At 38.4% G+C, this 16,090-nt stretch overlaps 1 protein-coding gene across 1 annotated transcript in view; it reads left to right on the forward strand.

Annotated features, from left to right (window-relative positions):
• Positions 1–16,090, forward strand: part of LOC134752930 (uncharacterized) — a 70,224-nt gene that overhangs the window by 53,864 nt on the left and 270 nt on the right. The window contains exons 3-9 of the mRNA XM_063688712.1: positions 3,013–3,108; positions 9,242–9,348; positions 11,650–11,783; positions 12,613–12,693; positions 13,402–13,551; positions 14,482–14,629; positions 15,834–15,972. Coding sequence (XP_063544782.1) covers positions 3,013–3,108; positions 9,242–9,348; positions 11,650–11,783; positions 12,613–12,693; positions 13,402–13,551; positions 14,482–14,629; positions 15,834–15,972 — 855 coding nt within the window. The remainder of the gene's footprint in view (positions 1–3,012; positions 3,109–9,241; positions 9,349–11,649; positions 11,784–12,612; positions 12,694–13,401; positions 13,552–14,481; positions 14,630–15,833; positions 15,973–16,090) is intronic.

A 16,090-nucleotide genomic window follows, 5' to 3' on the forward strand; every position in this document is an offset into this window, starting at 1 on the left:
TATCATACTTATGCACACGAAGCCTACTATCACCAAAACATTGTAACAATACTAATATACCAAGAAATCTTGATAACAGCATCATAAGAGCATTTCATCTCTTTCAACAATTCCTATATAACTCCATAAAACTTTCAATCCGATTTCAACTCTATCTATTCACAATAAGGTTGAATTTAGATTGTAAGTTATACAAGTTTGGTCCGATTTAGGTTAACACATCCGATTTGTCGGAAATGTGGTTTTTGTGGAGTATTTCTCGGTTCAAGTAACATACTAGTTACGGCCCGTGACTCCATCGGCCGTGACCGCTCGAGATGTGTAGATCATTTTTGTATTGTATGTAATTAGGTATTATCTGGTGCAAGTATTTTTTTTAAAACCATCCAGATCCAGTACCATAATTATGATCCACAAGTTCAATACGTAATTACTATAAGTTCAATCTAAGTACCTACATATACCTAAGTAGGTACCAATGTTCTGTTTGGTTTTATAATGGGTTTTTGCTTTCATTTATGGAAGTATTTTACCAGTTAGGTATGCGATTTTCAAAATTAAATAAAAGTCACACCTGAAACTATTATTCTACGTTTATGGCGTTTCCCTTGAGATTCGTGCTGTCGAGATTCCACTGAACTATTATTACACATAAGGGTTGTCTGGAAGAGATCGCTCTTTAGTGATAAGACTGCCTGTTGTCTGCCTCTACATTTAATCAATTGTTCTTTTCATTTGTATCACTGAGGTGTGCCAATAAAGAGTATAACTATCTATCTGCGGGTGTCTGACTCAAGTACAAAAAGCGAAATAGCTCGTTCTCATGGCTCATTATTTTCGTGGTAGCCATAGGCGCAGTGATTAGGTGCCGGTTCGATGCCCGTTCCGGGCCGGCGCGTGCGCCCGCGCATAACGAGCGTCGGTAAATCTGAGCACGCGACGTGGTCGGAAATATGTAAACATGCGTTTGTAAAGAAGTGTGTTTTGATTTGGATATATATACTTCGTTAAATGTTACATCTAACTTTGTGTTTTTGGCATTTATACTTATTTTATGATTTAAACAAATAATAAAAATCCTAACTGAAACCACACAATCGAAACCACATCTGCGAGGCCCTTTTCAGTGTGTATTCCCAAGGTAATAAAAGGGTTGGCTTTGCGAGGCCCCCCTAGGCTCGGCCAAACACAAGGCGCGACGCAGCGCCGCGGTCGCGCGGCGCGACTGCCGCCCATGCTAACAGGTTAGCGACGTCAAACAGACTGCGTCCCGCCGGCATCGCGCCCCGCTTCTGTCGCGCCCCATTTCTGTCGCGCCCCGTCGCGCGCGTCCACCCGGCGCGGACGCGGCGGCCCGCGGCGGCACGCTGGGTCACATCAGTCGGACGTGAATGAGAAACCTTCCGCGCACGCATGCTGCTGTAACGGGCGCGAGTCACGCCCGCATCGCGCCGCGTCCGTGCCGCGTTCGCGCGCGCGATGAGGGCGTGTTGAGAGCGCGAGGCCGGCGCGATCCGCGCGCGACCTGTTTGAACAGGCATCACGCGGCGCGAACGCGGCGCGGACGCGGCGCTGCGTCGCGCCTTGTGTTTGGCCGAGCCTTAAGGGCGAGGCCGTGGGCGAGGGCCCCATTGGCCCACGCCTTACATCACTGCAAGTATTGAATCATGCAAAAGCATTATGTTTTACTGACTCGGCTGTAATGATGTAATGTTGTAGGTCGAATGACACAACGTGCCGAAGGTAAAGGTAGCAAATTGATGTTAATTTGATATGATTTTGTTATTTATTTTTAGATCTAGGTTTTATGTTTCACAGTTTTGTTAATTTGAGGAAGAGGAGGACCGAAGATGACATGGGCAGATACCATAGCAAAAGACATGAGGGCTTGCGACGTTTCAGTAGACACGTCCGATCGTGCGAAGTGGAGAAAAAGGACAAGAAACCTCTCAATCAGATGGGAATAATAAGGCTAAGGAGAGAGAGAGAGAGAGTTTTGTTAATTTGACCGATTTTTATTTCGTTGTAAATTTTTAAATTTTGATAAAATTTCTCTGGTTTTAAGAACTCCTCAATAGAATTAATACGAAATCTCAAATTGGGACAATGAAATACTAACTATACGTTTTCGTGGAAGATTTTTAGGACCCATTCCGTTTATTATGTATGTATTATTCCTATTCTGTATAGGGAACTCTATACTCTATTGTATTTTAAGCCGGGCAGGTTTCCGTAACTTGATGATAGGGATACTCTATCTATCCACCAAATTTTATCAATATTTAATGACAAAAAATATGCAATAAAAATAAAAATAGACCCTAATAAAAAATATTTTTTTATTACTCGTGGATGTTAATATGTTGTATACAATGTATATGTTACGGGTAATGTTAAAAGGTGTATTAAAGCTCAAGCTTACCCTGGTATAACTAGTATTACCTACCTACCTTTGGGAAACAACATTAATCTGTATTCGGCGTTTACCTGTACACATCTATAGTCCGACAAGAAATTGTGGAAAATTATTGAGGGCACCACTTCCTACGTAACTGTCACATTTTTACGTAAAATGCGTAAATATGGCAACAATTTAGTATGGATTTTTTTTGTTTATGTATTTAATTTCTATTATTTGTGACGTTTTCAATCAAAAGGTACCACATTGTCGCTTACCATATGGACGAAAATTGCTTGTATCTTTATACGAAAAACCTGCCAGAGCGTCCTTATAACGAGCGACAATGTGGTACCTTTTGATTGAAAACGACACATTTTATGTCGGGACACAACATATTTAACATTAATCGGCCAGTGTTGGGTAGATCTCTATAGGTCTTCTTCTTCAGTCGGTCCCTCAATACTGAGGATCGTGACATCATGTCCTTCTGCTGTAGACCAGGTTCCTCCATAGGGTTATATGTCTACCCAATGCTAAAAATGGTGGTGGTTGGGTAATTCGCGTATTTGCGAGAGTATAAATAATTAATGTTCCCTAATGCTTGTCAACAGGTTCCGAGTCCCAGATAGAATGCACGCCCGAAGTGATGAAGGTCACAGTGCCCATGGATGGAGACCGGCAGCTCTCATACCTCGACCAGCTCAAAGGTAAGAAACCTTAACTTAAAGACCCCACACGAGCGTCTCCCGAGCGTCAACTCAATGGGTGCTGCTCGTAACGTTGACGCAACTGTGCAGCGACGCCATTTTCCATAGCGCTGACTAGACGCCAACGCTCAAAAGACGCTAGAGTGTCCCAAAGAAAGATCCCACACTAGCGTCTCCCTAGCGTCGGCGTCTAGTCAACTCTATGGCTGCTGCTCGACGCAACGTAGACGCAACTGCTGAGCGACACCATTTTCCATAGCGCTTAACCTAAAAGTGAAATCAGCATGGCATAGTAGAAACAGTAGGCAAAGGGGTCAAACCACAATTCATTTCCATCGACATGCGCTACTGCATAACCTACTTAGTAACGAAAACCACAATGTCAGCAGTTTTGACATTTGAAACTACAAATTTGTGAACAGTATTGATTGGCTTGTAATTAGTTTTTACTTGACTTCTATATATAGACCATAAGTAGTGCTTAATGTAATACTAGCTACGCGAACAGTTTCAGTACCTACCTAAATAATAAACAATGGTAATTTTGTGGCCGTTTTAAAAATAGTTTGTGTTATTTGTGTTTGATAGCAAAGTATTATATAATATATTTTCCTAAAGTCACCCCATTTTACACATTTCGCAAGTATAGTGTGTCTGTCAGCGGCCGATCGTAACATCAGGCAGATCGTGAAATTCCTATCGTAAAACGTGCAAATCTTTGTCTCGTTCCCTGAGTCGACGGAGCCCCGCTACGCGGGGCTTTTATTTCTGGACAGTTATCCCTTCGGGCATCTGTTAGTTTAATGTGACTACCGTCAAAACAACGATACCTACAGGAACATTAACGGTCTGCCTGATCTTAAGATCGGCCACCGACATATACATACATACATACATGTATGTAAGTATTGTGTATATTTTAGCGCCGCGCGTTTCAGAGATTTTAAATTGTGAAATGTTATGATATGACATTAAATACCTTTTTATTCCGACAACTTTTTTCATAATCTGTGTAACACGTGTTTTTAAAACAAATTAATTAGCTGACATTACCTGTTTTATTGTTTAATCAGTTGGTTATTAAATAATCGAGGTCAGTCGCCCGTTTATTACCGATATTTTTAAGCAAACTTAATCATAACCATCTTAAGGTGACGTTCGGATGCAAGTAAGTAAATAGTCTTTATCGTGCACCATACAGTTTAAAATACACAGAAAATTTAATACATTTAAAAGTGGAAAAATTACTGAATTGGGTGATACTTGAACTCACGTCCTCTGGATGGAGTCTCACCCAAGGCAGTAATTTTTCAATTTTTAAATTTATTCTCAGCTTAATAGCAGACTTTTCTGCTTGTTAAAAATTAAATTTAATATAGTTAAACAACAACAGCAACAACAACAACAACAGTTGTACTGTTTAACATTAGTATTTAAGTTTTTTGTTACTAACACTTCTGGGCCATGCCTGAAAATAAATGATTATTTAATTTAATTTTAATTTAAAAGCTAGGTAACAACAGGCGAGGCGAGGCGGTCATATCACTAAGAAGCGATCTCTAATATGATATGATACTGATCCGTCAGAGTCAAAAGTGACGGAAACACAGATCAGTATAATATTGGAAACATATCGAATAAGTAAAAGTCGAATTGGCCTGTATGTGTTAAGCGATAAATAGCCATTTTTGAGTACCTATTTCCTGTACAATGCTCCCACGTAGTCAGCTGGCATGTCAGTTAGCTACCATTCAACTGTCAGTCTTGGATGTAAGCTCAACAATGTGTCAGTGTGCAGGATGAGATATAGGCGGAGGAATTAACTGTTTTTAGAGTACATATGGTGCTACTTTCTCGCACTAGTGCGTAAAAGAGAACTTTTCGTGCATATGTCAAAAGTTTGTACTGTAAAATGTTGTACGATACACGTGCGGATAGGTAATTCGCAACTCGTGTCGATTTAAAACACTCCCTGCGGTCGTGTTTTAATTTATCTTCACTCGTTTCGAATTTCCTCTTTTCCGCACTTGTATCGTAAATAACTATTACAGTACATATGGTGCTACTTTCTCGCACTAGTGCGTAAAATGCACTTTTTGAGCATATGTCGAAAGTTTAAGGGGCCATATGTACTGTAAAACGTTGTTCGATACACGTGCGAATAGGTAATTCGCAACTCGTGTCGATTTAAAACACTCCCTGCGGTCGTGTTTTAATTTATCGCCACTCGTTTCGAATTTCCTTTTTTCCGCACTTGTATCGAAAATAACTATTTCACATCACCTATTCGAAAAAGGGCTTTTACTTTCCCGCTAGGAGGGATCAAAGTGGCACTTTTCTTCCCTGTTAGGAAGGATCAAAATGGCACTTTTCTATTCTAGAATACTATTTTTTTTCTTTTTTGCATAAACATCAAACATTTATTCAGCAAATAGGCCACAGGGGCACTTTTACATGTCAATTTTTACAAACAATAAAATTAACCCAAAATTACAAAAAACAATTACACAAATATAAATGTTAAATTACACAAGAAAAAAAAGAAAGAAAAGATCATCAAATTATCCAGAGATGTAAAGTGTCTCCGAGACTTGAATTGTTTTATAATTAATAAAAAGACAAAATATTAAATCAGACAAACAGACAAGAACCGAATAAAGTGCCTTACGTTAATGCCACTCAAAAGTAAAGTTACATAGGTAAAATGAAGGCCGTGTAAACTTAAACAGACCGGTCTCCACAAACAGCACCCGTTCACGAGTATGATTATATATTTTTAGGATACCATACTTTATTTTTAGGTTATCGAATCGGGTATCGAATGAAATTTACACTAGGGGTTCAGTTCTATCAAGAAGGCACAATTCTTGCCATAAAAAAAGAATGATTGATTGAATGAATGTATGAATAAATGAATGAATGAATGAATATTTATTTGTGTCAAACAAGCGTAATATACAGGTGATTCATCATTGGAGGGAGGTCAATATTACCTTATATTAATATACCTATACCTAGCTTATCTTACTTAAGTGGGTAAGGAATTTAACTTAGGGCAGTTTGATGAGTAACAGTATTATGAACCTTAGCGGCTTTCAAGGGTCTGTCCCTGAGAATATGTCTGCGTTTGCGTCTAATTGCCACGACTCTTTTCCTACATTTTGTATAGGCCGCGGCAATTAGACCGCAGACAAATTTTTTGAGAATGACCCTAAAATTTATTGACATTGACACTGTGAAAAAGTAAGTATATACAAAGTGGTACAAAACTCATGACTTAACCTACATAAAAATACAAGAATAATGTTTCAAAAACTCAGCTCTTCCTTTACATGCTAGAACAATGTTTCACACCATCCGTACCCCTGATCCATACATTTCCATACATACAACCATTGTTCTCTGAGAAGCGGGGCTATTAGGAGCACTTTCACTTGCTTTTTACATTAGCACGTATATGATGGTTGCGATATTATCGTCTATCGTCTTGCTACACTTGCACTTACCTACATACTTGTAAAGATATATGTGACTCCGTATAAGAGAAGTAAAGTCTAAGTAAAAAACGTGCCTCGGAATATCAAGAAAAAGTTATACTCGAATAGCTGGCGCCATATCTTTGTTCTATAACCGTGTAGATGGCGTTGGTGACACCGTTTGATATTTAACAATTTTAACACATTTCAGTGAAAGGACATGGGTCAAAGTCGTATGTGATATGGCGTTCTAGAAAAGTGTATTGCTCAACAATTTACAACTAATATTACAAGCGGAAGGAGTTCAGAGCCTCAACTCTTCTTCCAAATCCTAAAGAACGTGTCGATAAAACCGCAACCATCATATGCCCGCAGCCTCGTTCCCGCGTTCGTTAGTTTTACGACTTAATTATGCCAATAAGCTAATTGTGATTTAGCGAACGATTGTAAAAGTAGGTATTAAAATCTAAATAAATATCTAGGCCTACTAGACTAGATTAGGTACCTATACTATCTACAGGTTGGCCCAAAAACACGTTGTGAATTTTTTTACTGCGGCAAATTGTTGATATAAATAACACACGTTTGCGTTTGTGTATCAAATCGAAAGGAGAATATTTTGAATATACCTAATATGTTTTGTTTTCTTACATGATTGTAAAAGACGTGTAAGGGTCTCCCCAGATATATCGACGCGGAATCGGCCGACGCCTGCCGACGCGTCGACGCCACGACTTTTTCGCACGCAGACATAACGCTTTTTCTTATCGGCTTTTGACGATTCCGCGTCGATATATCTGGGAAGACCCTAAGTCAGAAAAATATTCCTAAAAATGCTCAACGTGTTTTTGGTCACCCTTGACAGGTTAAATATTTCAAAGCTGTTTTTCATTAAAATATGTGCGTATAAATGAGTGACTTTAATTCACATTTATTTTCATCGCCGTTCATCAAAAAGATTTATATAGTGACATGACGCTGTAATCTCATCAAATCAAAGCCCCAGTGCCCCTAGAGTAAATTTAATTCGATAGCGTGACGTGATTCTGAGTTTCCAAAACGTCCCGCTTGGCGCGCTGTTCAACATCCCATACAAAAATAGACATAACGCAAACGCGAACGCTCGTCATGCTATCGAATGTAATTTACACAAGGGGTTCTGTTTAGGTATACAGAGTGTCTCAGACCATAGGGCTTTAAATTCAGGGCTCGATTCTACTCGCTAAACTGAGCTACTTTTATTATGGGACCGACCCCAAAATTGCGAAAAAAAATTGGTTTTTTCCATAGAAAACGTCGACATCTGATCAGCCAAAATGTATGAAAAAGGCAAATTTTTTTCGCGATTTCGGGGTTGGTCCTATAATAAAAGTAGCTCAGTTTAGGGAATAGAATCGAGCCCTGAATTTAAAGCCACCATGGTCAGGGACACACTTTCATATAATTCTGGTAACCTACGATGGCTAAATGAAGCTATCATTTGCGATTTCTCTATTACTCGTAGATAGAAATTAGGAATAAACGTGAAATATAATTAATGGAAAAGGGTCTATATTCTAATAAAGGGTCTGTCACTGCGTGGAGTCACTTGCGAGATACGTAAAAAAAAATTTAAATTAAATAATCATTTATTTCAGGCATGACCCATAGATGTGTTAGTAAGAAGAACTTAAATACTAATGTTATATAATTAAAACATACCATGCAAAACAGTATACTTAGAGCTAGGACCATAAAAAAAACTTTATTTCAGGTCAAAAGCGATCCATATTTTGTTAGTAACATTTTAGCCTACAACAATACAATACCAGATGAGCCTTACAATTTGATAACATATGAAGTAGGTAAAGCCTGACCAGTAATATATGATCATTGTCAAGAGGGCGCTGTTCATTCTCATGTAAAGGGGGACAGTTCAGTATAGTATGAAAAAAATTGTTCTAGTGAAATTCCGCAACATGGCGCGTGACCATATATTCTTGGTCAGGCTTTACATTTACTAAAACCTACCTCTTTCAACAGATACTTGCTACACGTACCTATAACAAGATGATCCTGTATCTTTTTATATGTTTTATGATTAGTGTGTATAATTTTAGATTTGTTTATGTAGGGTTTTAGATTTAATTAAGTTTTATTCTTAGTTCTATTTAGTACATAAGTAATTTGTATGTTTGTCATGTTATTTCATTTTAAAATAAAATTAAATACTTTCTATCTTTTTGGGGTCATTCTCACAAAATATGTCTGCGGTCTAATTGCCGCGACCCATACAAAATTTATGAAAAGAGTCGTGGCAATTAGACGCAACCGCAGACATATTCTCCGAAAATGACCCTTTCAAGGTCTTCAACTTTAAAAAGGAGATTCAGTATTCGATCATGGCTTTTTTTTATGTTTAAAACCGACCGATAATTCCGAGCCCCGTGGTCCGATTTGAGCAATTCTTTTTTTCTATTTTATTTATATTTTTTTACTTTAAATAAATTAATTCCCTAAATATATTAATGATTTTATTATGAATAAAATAATCTGCCGGTTCTCTTAATATCAATATAATTATTTACTTACATGGAGGACTCAAATCCAAATGCTTTCAAACTGTAAAATGTGTAACCTAATAAACTAGTTCATTTTCTTATCTTTAATATTTCCAGACTACAAACCGTGCAAGCCAACGATGGAGGATAACGTGGCCACATTCATGTTGGACCTGCAAGACCCCCACACTTGTGGGGTCACCAGAGTGCTCAACAAACTTACCGTAAGTACATGACATATGTCACATAGGTACTTCCTAATGTTTTTGTCAAGCCTTTAATCCAAACACAAAAAATCACCGCTACGGTCAAGACTAAATTAGTACCTCCGCAGTGTTGGCCGGAACGTTAATGCAATTAACCATTAACCAGTACAAATTGAACCGTAAACTGTAACCGTCCGTTACGGTTTACGGTTCAATTTGTACTGGTTAATGGTTAATTGCAATTAACGTTCGGCCAAAACTGCCTTTTAGAACACCGGTTCAAACTCTCGTCTTCACCAACTGAGCTAACTAAGCTTATCCGAAGCGTCTGAAAGTTTCCATTCCGTCCTTTTAAAAAAAGCCGGCCAAGTGCGAGTCGGACTCGCGTTCCAAGAGTTCCGTACATTACACAATTTAAACAAAGTATTTTTTATGTGAAATGTGTTAAAAAAACCCGCAAGGGTCGGATCAAAAACTAAGTAATTAAGTCCGACTCACGCTTGACTGCATATTTCTAATAGGTTTTCCGGTGATCTATAGGTAAAGATCTATTTTGTGTATTTTTTTTCAAAACTTTTGACCCAGTAGTTTCGAAGATAAAGGGGGGGGAATGGTCATTTTTTGCCTAAATATTTTCTTGAATAACTTCTAACTTACTTTAAAATTATAAAAAAAATATATTTGGGATTTCCACAATGAGCTCTTTCATTTGATATATAACACGATATAGTTTGACAAACTTTATTTTTTAATTTTCTCATTTACCCCCCAAAAGTGGCCCCCGTGTTTAAAATTAATATATTTACGTTACATGTCCATCTTTGGGTCACAAACTTACATATATGTACCAAATTTCAACTTAATTGGTCCAGTAGTTTCGGAGAAAATAGGCTGTGACAGACGGACAGACAGACAGACGGACAGACAGACAGACAGACGCACGAGTGATCCTATAAGGGTTCCGTTTTTTCCTTTTGAGGTACGGAACCCTAAAAAGTAAGTACAGTATCGCCATCAGATATATCAGAGCGGCCGAGGTACTCAATAATATCTGAATAAGTACTAGCGCCTTGACAATAGAGGCGTGTTCGGAAATTTATGAGCACCTTGGCCGCTCCGTACTACCACCAGCCAGGCGGCCTAGCCAAGGTGACAATCGCTATCGCTTCGCCATAGAATCGCTTTGTGTCTCTCTATCAGTCTTCCATATTAGTGTGACAGTGACAGTTGCGTTTCGTTCGTTACGGAGCGATTGGCATGTTGTCTACGGGGCCAGTATCACCTTAAAACTAGGGATATACAGTTAGAATAAATATATGTAAATATAGATTTTATTGCTATTAGTATAAGATGCATGTAAATTATCTAGACTAAGGAAATGTTGAGTGCCCTTACGCAGCGTACTACGTAGGCGAACAATACGCGAACGCGAAGCGGCGCGGCGAGGACCGGAGTAAATCAATCTTTTGTTACCTATAGAAGTGTCCTACGTGGGCGATCTCGTTGCGAACGCGAACGCCTTGGGCCCGCCGCGCCGCTTTGCTTCGCGTTCGCGGGTGTTCGCCTACGTAAGACGCATCGTTACAGGGTGTCATGTACCTACCATCCTCAAACTGTAACACCTAATGTATTATGAACATGACTGCAATACAATAAAGAATAAATAATAGATGCCCGTCAGATCTGTTTGTGGACAGTTTGACAGATACATCTACGCCTAATTCCTGCCTTATATTGACAGATTGGTCTGCCAGACTTATTTAGCAGACACATCTGTACAGTCAACATCAAATAGATTATGACGGCATAAGTGGCCAAATATGTCGGAACACAGCCTTATTTCTAAATATGGTAACAAAGGTGTGTTATTTGGCCACGTTTATTAAAAAATCGATTTTTTAATTTTTAATTATTATAGAAGTTAGGAGCTTAAACACGGTACTCGACTGAAAAGTTCTCTATTACTTATATCACGATTGTATAAAATACTATTATGAAATGTGTTTTTGCTCTTAATTTTTAAAATAATCTAAAAATGGAAAAAGGGCCAAACGTAGGGGCATATCTATGGTTAATATACATCAAATTATCTAATAGTACATTACGATACGTGTGCAAAAAAAAGGGAATTAGTAACAAGTGGCAATAAATGAATCGACACGAGGTGCGAATTACCTATTCGCACATGTATCGTACGTTTTACGATTCATATGGCCCTTTAAATTTTCGACATAGCTACGTAATGTGCTAATTATCGCACTAGTGCGGTAAATTAGCACCATATGTACTGTAAATGATCAATAAACTGTTATGTTAAAGGGCAAACGCGTCTTCTACCACAAAATCGTGATAGAAACGGCAGGCGGCCGCGAAACGCACACGGTGCGTTGTGTGGTGGCTGGCAAACGCGTCGCTCGCGCCGTGGACTTCCCTTTAGATCTCATCGAACCTGAGTAAGTGTCGTACTTTACTTTTATAATAAATCGTGATAAAAACGCAGGCAGCCACGAAACGCACACGGTGCGTTGTGTGGTGGCTGGCAAACGCGTCGCTCGCGCCGTGGACTTCCCTTTAGATCTCATCGAACCTGAGTAAGTGTCGTACTTTACTTTTATAATAAATCGTGATAGAAACGCACGTGATTGGTCAAATTCTTTTAAAGTTGACTACAGCGTATGGAAATGAGTATTATAGTTGAGTTGGGAGTCCATACATGAAAAGTACGCAGTTATAGTGTGACGACCGGGTTGGCCTAGTGGGTAGTGACCCTGCCTGTAAAGCCGATGGTCCTGGGTTCGAATCCCGGTAAGGGCATTTATTTGTGTGATGAGCACAGATATTTGTTGCCTGAGTACCCATAACACAAGCCTCCTTAGGCTTACCGTGGGACTTAGTCAATCTGTGTAAGAATGTGCTATAATATTTATTTATTTATTTATAGTTTGGTGTATGAAATATTAATAGCTAACTATTATGACAAAAACTAGAAGGGATTAGCTTTAATACACAATCGCACACGTTTGAGAAAATGTCAACAATATGCAGTAGTAAAAATGTTTTTAAACGAAAAAATATCGATCCAGACAAATGGCTCAAAAATATGTGGAACACACGGCTTTGTCTAAGGTGTAAGAGCGTACACATATTTTTTAAACTTTGGGAATGTATATATATTTACGCCCTTGACTGTACATGAGAACTTGATTTTTATCTTGCCACTATTACATTTTCTCGTCAGTTCTATTGATTGAATATAAAAAGCCTTAATATTTTTTATTACAGTGTAATAAACATCACGAGAAACGAGCAGGGTTATGGGCCTGATCCCATTCTAGCTGCAGTTGTCAAGCAAAACGGACGACAGTAAGTACTTTTTATTTCAAAGTTCGAATATTTAGTCGCTAAAAATTAAAAAAAAATTAAAAAAATCGGACAAGTGCGAGTCGGACTCGCCCACCGAGGTATCCATACTTTTTTTGTATTTGTTGTTATAGCGGCAACAACAGAAGTACGTCATCTGTGAAAATTTCAACTCTCTAGCTTTCACGGTTCATGAGATACAGCCTGGTGACAGCCTGCAGACGGACAGAAAAGTCTTAGTAATAGGATCCCGTTTTTACCCTTTAATAATCCTTAAAAAATAAAAATCATTTATTTCGGACAATCCATATTTTGTTTTGCTAAGACAACATGACTTCATGACGCTGATTTCACACACACTTATCGGACAGCCCTAGAATTGTGATTGTGTGCATGTCACGCGTAAAAAACGAGGAAATCAGCGTGTTATGAAATCACATTTTTGTCTTAGCGTTCTACCTCTGGCAAATTTAACTATGTGAATAAAAAAATTATATATTTATTAAACTTCGTACTTTGTCTTAAAAAACTGCCTGAAAGCAATTTTCAGGCTGCAATATAATTTTTCAATTACATGAAGAGCAACATTTGAAAATTTAAATTTGTTCTGTTTGATACTCGCGCACTGCACTGAGATCTTTAAAAATCCGAATGCAACATTCAATTATATTTTATAGGAAATTGATCTAAGTAGACTCTTTTCAATTCCAGGGTGACAGGAGAGATCTCCGTGAGCCCGGGGACACCACTGTCCATGGAAATCAACTTGGACGAGAAATCCAAGTCAGTGTACGGTCTCCTGGTCAACTACATGCACGTCACAGACACTGGGAAACAGCAAGAGACTATTATATTTAATGGGTAATAATTTAATAGTGCCAAGTGCCAAGAACGCACATGTGCGTTTAGATTTCCATTGTTTATAAGGTATAGTATACATTTTCTCAAATAATTTTTAGGCCTGACCCTAAGCCGTTAAAGCCTTTGTTACTTTCATGGAAAAGCGCCTTAGTCGCGCGCCGAGCGCGTGCCAAAGCAACCATGTCGTTAAAAAGCAACTATTAAAGGTTCAAATTTATGTAACAGCTTATTCTGAGATAACGAGTTTGGGTAATGAAGGACGATCGGTTGCCTGTGCGTGGCCTCAGAATGAGCTGTTACATAAATTTGAACCATATAAATAGGACGGTAAAGTTTCTTTTTAAACGAGTTTGTTCCCGTTCAGTCAGTAGCGGTAGCATTGGTAACCGCTGAACAAAAGAAACAAAGGCTTTTGTTTAACATATTAGGGTGTGAGGCGTAGAAATCATTTGAAAAAAATCATACTATAGCTTTAAGGTTTACTCGAAACTTTTAATAGTTTTAATATCAAAAGATAAGAATAAACCTATGTTTATTTATCTGCACAAAAAAAATAGCCACAACCGAATACAGAACCTCCTCCTTCTACGAAATTGAAGTCGGTTAAAAATGAGATGTAATGTAAGCACAAACATTTTAGGGGATTTAAAAGATCTAGTAGCAAAAACGCGTCTGTGCATTTCTGGCTTCCAGGTATTAGGCGTGTTTTTAAGGTCTCTTTAGAACAAAAATAAAACTAAGAAGTCACTCATATTATTGTGCTGAGAAGTTGAGATGAGGTGTATGATGGAAATGAATGGATAAAGCAGCAGAAGAGAAGAGGGATAATGGATAGGTCACTCACTCATTACAAACGCTTTAAAAGATTTAAATGACTTAGTGCCAAGAATGCATAATGTTTGTTTACGGGCCTATTTTTTATCTTTCCAGTTGTTCCGTCGACCCGTACCTGTTTGACAACTTCATAACGACCGACGACGGCGTGCTGTCGGCCAAGTTCAGAGCATTTAAGTTCCCTGATACTTCCTACGTGCAGTTCAAGGGCACCGTTACGGTGTGCCTCGACAAGTGCCAGGGGGTAAGAAATCATGATCATATTACAAAGACCATTATCATATGAAAAATCATCGTATTAAAATATAGAAAAAATACAAAACTCCTTTTTCTCAAGCGATTCCCGTAGGGTCTACTCCTGAATCTACACTTAGTTGGTTGACACTCGGACATTTTTACCTCAACCCAGAAACTGTAAGTTGATGCTGTTGATGGATAAAGCGGCGAGCTAAATTCAGCATTAGCACCAGCGCCGTTGACAACGCTTAGTCGTGCCAACTGCATTGCTGAGTGGAGACCATTTCAGCCTCACATCCTTATCTGTTAGTTTTGTATTTTTCACCTTTGTTTTTTTCTTTCTTGTTGTTGTTAATGTATCTTTGTAGTGTAATAATGATGTGTTGCCTGAATAAATATTATTCTATTCTATTCTATTCATTCGAGTCTCGCCCGGGACAGAAGCTTTTATTTAACTTGCCCTGTTAAAGTATGAATTTTCTCAAATGATTTTTACGCCTCCCACCCTAATCTGTCAAACAAAAGCCTTTGTTTCTTTTGTTCAGTGCAGTGGTTACTAATGCTACCGCTACTGACTGAATAGGAACAAACTCGTTTAAAAAGAAATTTTACCGTGTTTTTTATATGGTTCAAATTTATGTAACAGCTTATTCTGAGGCCACACACAGGCAATCGATCGTCCTTCATTACCCAAACTGAGCTGTTACATAAATATGAACCTTAATACTATCACGATAGTTGCTTTTTAACGACATGGTTGCTTTGGCAGTTTTGGCACGCGCTCGGCGCGCGACTAAGGCGCCTTTCCATAAAAGAAACAAAGGCTTTTGTTTGACGGATTAGGGTCAGGCCTAAAAATCATTTGAGAAAATGTATACTATAGTATTTATGTATGTTAGTTAGTGTTGGTCAAATCATGGAAGCAAAATTTGACCCCTTCCCGATTTCCAATTGAGCTGAAATTTTGCATACTATGTAAATTGGGTAACAATGCAACATTATAGTACCAGAAGGTGGTCATAGGAACACAGTAATAAAACAACGCAACCTAATTGTGTATGGTTTTGTTATTAGAACTGTTTCGATGAGTATTAGTTGCTTCAAAAGCGTGTATCAAGTGAAATTTTTGACAAAAAAAATATACCTACGCGTCGACTTGACAACCTCCTCCGTTTTTTTTTCGTCGGATAAAAAAAACTTTTTGTTTTAAGGTACAATGCACCAACGGTGTAACTGGCTACGGTCGCAGACGCAGGTCGATCGCCTCTGGTGACAACTCCAACAAAGTATACGAGGTGTCGCTCACGACCTTTATCAAGGTCGACTGGAAGGAGGGCGAGAAACAGGCAGGTAATATGATCGTGCATACAACGCATATGTGCGTTTTTGGCGTTTAATAAAATAATCGATTTTGCCGATTATTTTATTTTACCTCGAACGAATAACTTATTGATAAAACCTTTCTAAG

This window comes from Cydia strobilella, chromosome 25 (genome assembly GCF_947568885.1).
Source record: "Cydia strobilella chromosome 25, ilCydStro3.1, whole genome shotgun sequence".
Classification (NCBI taxonomy): Eukaryota; Metazoa; Arthropoda; class Insecta; order Lepidoptera; family Tortricidae; genus Cydia; species Cydia strobilella.